Source organism: Hyalella azteca, unplaced genomic scaffold, assembly GCF_000764305.2.
Source record: "Hyalella azteca isolate HAZT.00-mixed unplaced genomic scaffold, Hazt_2.0.2 contig4178, whole genome shotgun sequence".
NCBI classification, from domain to species: Eukaryota; Metazoa; Arthropoda; class Malacostraca; order Amphipoda; family Hyalellidae; genus Hyalella; species Hyalella azteca.
The window spans coordinates 227,168-232,105 of NW_025934403.1; the positions used below are offsets into that span (position 1 = coordinate 227,168).

Sequence of the window (4,938 nt, forward strand, 5' to 3'; positions counted from 1 at the left end):
TCTTAAAAGTAAAATACACTAAAAATGGAAGTATAGATAAATTGAGCAGAAATACCGTACTGTAACATTAACACATCACTAGAAATTTAAAAGCGAAGAAAACTCCACAAAAATTCAGCATATCTATATTAAAAACATTTCGGAGTCCAGCTCCATCGTCAGTTTGATAAATCTAGAACACAAATAAAATCAGAGAATAAATAAAGTTTGGAGTCAATAGAAAAAACACAGAAGTTAAAAACCTAAATTTACATGTCTTGTGACATCAATACGTCAGTGAAGAGTTAATACCAATAAGTCAGTGATGAAGTATACCAAAAAATATTCGTCCGTAATACTTATAAGTCACTCGATGGTAATTTAAATAAGTCAGAGAAAGGCAATAGAATGCTCAGGGCCAAGCCATGAACGTGACACCATATTATGAGGTTTAGAACGCGCTACTGTAGAACAAGCATGGTTGAGGAACATAGGCTGCCAATCCATGGCTACAACTTCGAATTTTTAACTCGATAATAATTCTTCAAAAAATTCTGCATCCCTTCAATGCATTAGATTGGCATTTTATCAAACGCCTATAAATTCTTTCACTCAAATTCTTACATGTTTTCCTGCATGATTACCCCAAAAAAAATATCAAACCGTCGCTGATGCGACGACTACCAGCTAACGCAGCCAATACAGAAGCAGCCAAAATTGCCAACGAAGATGGAAGATAAGCTGTGTTTATTCTAACATCAAAATACTACTGCGTTGCGATTAGTTGAGTCTTAATCTCCTCCTAATTGAGCTTCACGATACTTTAGTTAGGCTCAATGACTTTGTTCGTTTTCAGTTTGAACCTGAAGTTTTGGTCTTGACTGCTTAGAAATTATCCTACAGAGAAAGTAATTATTCAAAAACTCTTTGGCATTGAAGACATAGTGGGACGGAAACGCTACTACTATTGTTATTCAACAATCATTTGTGCTTTTTGCTTAAATTAAGTACACTTGGCCTTTTATTGCACAACAATTATATCACAATTCCCACTGATAAAGTTAGGAAGATCTTTCTGATTAAAGTACTAATCACTGTCTAGCAGGACCCAAATTATCGCCAGCCGGCTACCCTCCACAGGGCCCCGAATAAAGCGTTGACGACGCCAACCACCGTAGCGACGGTGAAGTTAACTGTGGTTACAACGCCAATGTTGACGAAGTAGACGATAGAGACGATGAAGTCGACTGTGGTGACAACGAAGTCGACTGCGGTGATGACGAAGGGGTTGTCTGCGTAGGTGATGCTGAAGAGCAGCAACGCGTTCAAGAAGCGGCGTAATGGCGGACCTAGCACGGGCCTGTGCAGCAGCGTACCGAAGACGTACACCTGCAGAGAATGCCATGCAAATGTGTTGTTGAATATAGTCAAATCCAAGCACATGGTAAACGGAGAATTAAGCTACTAGATCACGAACATGACTGGTAGAAATACTACCGTATACCTAATATTTATTAGTATAATAGTAAATCATATGCCAATGAATATCATAAGTGACTTCAACGAATAATTTCTATGGACATACTTGCAAAATGACTATATGCACGATATAAGCAAGCAAATGGATATTTGAAATAAAACCTATTAACAAAAGCAAATGGTTGTTATACGCCTAAAATTAATTTCACTGATAAATAAAATTGGAGGTACGTATGCACGTATTAAAAAAAACTAAATCTTAAACCTAAACAACTAACTTAAAAACATTTGAGTGAAATAACACGCCTAATCTGAAATTCTTTGTTGAATTCCATATATAGAAGGCGGCAGTTCCTCAGCAGTACCTGCAGATTGAGGAGTCGTTGTTGCGAGTCAGACAAGAGAGGCAGCAGCGCCTGTGCATGAGAAGCAAGCCCCAGCACGCGGTACGAGAAGCATAGGAACGCCTCGTACTCAACCACCAGCACCACCTGTCCAACACAATTACGCACACTGTGTGTTTCAACTCGCTTATTCTCACCAGAAAATTTTGAACTATTGTTATATCATTGAATTCAAAATAGACACATGTGATATTGTTTGGAGTACATAATTCATGAAGCTGCATCTGCGCTAAAAAAAAGAAACTAAACGCATTTTAAATAAATATTATTGGCTTAAAGTAATTAATGAAGAAGACAGTAACTGTTATTTGTCTAGAAAATGATCGGAACCATGATGTGAATATATGTATAACTCAATTCTGATTAGAATAGAATTAAAAAATAGAATTTTCATTAAAAACATGAACATTTGTGACTAATAATTATTCTAAATAATTTATAAATATAACTCAACTATTATTGTTATCTAAGTATGACTATCTTCATAAATATTGTACAGCAAGTATTCCTATGAGTAAATGATTATGAGTTTAGAAACCACAAGCGCGGCACTAATAGTACGTTTCATAGGTAGGTGAATGCTACAATGTGAAGCCAGGAATACGATTCTAATTCTAATATATACTTTTTTGATGCCCCTTAGGAGTGCTTCCACCATTTGATGGCTTGCTTCCTTGTCTTTTCTGATAGACGGATCCAAAAGCTGGTGCAGAAGAGCGACAAACTCAGGCTTCTCAATCATTGTTTCTGAGGAGCAGCTTGTAGAATCTTGCAATGATGTGTCCCAATTGAAAGGAGCACAGATGTTGAAGCTGTTGAAATATAAGAAATTCATCAGATGTTTGCTTCTCATAGAACCATTCATGTATATATGTCTGATGGACCACAAGCGTGTAATAAGATATTTACAGAGCAGCAAAAATAAAAGAAATAACTGGTCTTGAACTTGCATAACGACATACAGGAGTCCTTCAGAAATAAGTGCTCCGCTGAAAAGAAATTTAATAGAACTAACTGGTTTTGAACACCCATAAGGTATACAAGGGTCATCAAGAAATGAAAGAGATCTTGTGAAAAGAGTTTAATAGAACTAACCGGTCTTGAACGCCCATAAGATATCCTACAGTCCTCCAGAAATGTATGAAGTCTGGCATGAGGTGCAGAGATGATTCGGCGACACCCAGCTCGCGCCATTTGATGCAAGGCAGAGCACAGAACGCCCATAAGGTGGCGACCATGTCTACCTGCGACGCCTTCTGTGTTTTCCCACTTTTGCACAGCTGTTGTAAATAAATCACGCAAATTAAAAAAAATTAACTTGAAGAAAATCATGAGAAGTCCAAAGTAATTGACATAGAACCATGTTACAAATTGTAATGACGTTTTATGAAATATTTCATGCATCATGATAATAATGACTTACCATCCCTCTAAGATCTTCTTGGCTCTCTGAAGAGTGGTTAAAATGAGTATCAGAGTGCAATGAAGTAGCCTCTGTTATTGAATTACTAGCATTGAACAGTTGTTTTTCTTGTGGCAGTGAGTTGTGAGAATCACAGCCATTCAAACACTTTTCTTTGGGAATTCCTTTTAGGGCAGCTAGATGCATTTTTCTAACCAACATGATAGATTTATTTGCTCTGTAAAAGAAATATTGGCGAAATAAATTAAAACCAATGGTTGTATGAAGTAAAGAAGAAGATCATTTGATTTCATAACACCAAATCAAGAATAAAAGCACAAAATTCAGAAACAACATTATTATTTGGTGCTTAAAAAAAATTACATTGAAAATTAATATTGAACCATGTTCGTCAGTATATTATAAACATAATTTTTAAAATAAAAAATGATAAATGTATTAAATGCATACAAGCAGAAATAGATTGAAACAAAATAAACTAAAAAGGCAATCAGTAAAGATTAAAAAAATCATTAAGGTTTTGTTAAATAAACAACACTAAGATGAAAACTTACTCAGAACCAGGTTCAAATGGATCTCCAGAATACCACAAGTACACATGCCGAAGAGTGGACAAGTATCTCACAGCAGCCGTCACTTGAGTGGAAGACTTGCCAGTGTGACTGAGAACTGAGACAATTCCTTGTACGTGGAGAATTGCACTCAAACTAACCAGGTTGCTCATGAAAATTGACAGGAAATTCATGTGGAAGAACTCTTGGCCTCTGAAAATTTGAAGAAGTATTAGTCCCGTGGCCAAAGCTGTGATTCATAAAATCCTATAAAATAAAAAAAACTGTAAAAACCAGTAAGTTGAGATAAATTCATATTTCCTAGCAATTAGATGGGAATTGAGATAAAAGTTTTAGAATTTTTTATGAACTAATTAAAGTTAAGATAAATAAACAGCAGCAGTGCTTTATTTTGGACATTTTTTAGCTAGCATGATTTGCATTCTTATGAACAATGAGTAAAAGCATTAAATTTGATTTAGCAAATTTTATAATATAATGGAATCAAAGGAAAAGGTTGAAAAATTACAATAACTGCAACATTTTTGAATAATGTTCAAAATGTCACCATATAATAACTTTCAAAATAAAATTAAATAGATATAAGTACAAGAAACAAAAGAATTACCTCAAGAATTTTTGCTTGTCATACCAAGGTGGAGGAACAACTTTACCATGCAAAGCTTGTTCAACCAGAGCATTGCACTCATAGCCCTCTGTCTTCAATTTTTGTAACATTATACAACTTTTGCAAGATTCACACTTGCATTCCTTCCACTCATCCATCATGGAATGGTTGTACAGGCTAAAAATCTCAAAGATTTAAGGATAATAATAAAAGTTAGGTAATATTAAAAATCTGTGAACAAAAAATAGTCACATTAATAATTACATACTACTGCTACTAGTACATGCATGAGCTCCTTCGGAATGTCTCAGATTGGTCGGTGGACAAGAAACTGGCCATGGCTCCTGGCAAGTAGTCGGTCATGCTCTTCACTCCAGATCCGCACCAGTCCCGAAACCACCCATCTTCCTCAATCTGCAACAGCATCTTCCCCATGGACAAAACCCCCAAAATCCTAGCCGTCACCTGGGAAAC

General features: G+C 35.8%; 1 protein-coding gene across 1 annotated transcript; it reads right to left on the reverse strand.

Annotated features, from left to right (window-relative positions):
- Window positions 1–215: 215 nt before the first annotated feature.
- On the reverse strand, window positions 216–4,690 carry LOC108677985. The gene is made up of 7 exons (XM_018166305.1): window positions 4,465–4,690; window positions 3,840–4,049; window positions 3,286–3,502; window positions 2,958–3,142; window positions 2,488–2,674; window positions 1,824–1,949; window positions 216–1,368 (listed from the first exon to the last, which is right to left on the reverse strand). Exons 1-7 carry the CDS (start codon window positions 4,623–4,625, stop codon window positions 1,093–1,095), a joined length of 1,362 nt encoding a protein of 453 aa, XP_018021794.1. The 5' UTR covers window positions 4,626–4,690; the 3' UTR covers window positions 216–1,092.
- Window positions 4,691–4,938: the final 248 nt, after the last annotated feature.

Excerpts from the sequence above, each read along its gene's own strand:
- LOC108677985 (XM_018166305.1), bottom strand. The coding sequence starts at position 4,625 with ATGATGGATGAGTGGAAGGAATGCAAGTGTGAATCTTGCAAAAGTTGT. Across the intron at positions 4,050-4,464 it reads GACAAGCAAAAATTCTTGAG|AGGCCAAGAGTTCTTCCACA; the intron begins GTAATTCTTTTG and ends TCAAATTTTCAG. Across the intron at positions 3,143-3,285 it reads AAGAAGATCTTAGAGGGATG|CTGTGCAAAAGTGGGAAAAC; the intron begins GTAAGTCATTAT and ends TATTTACAACAG.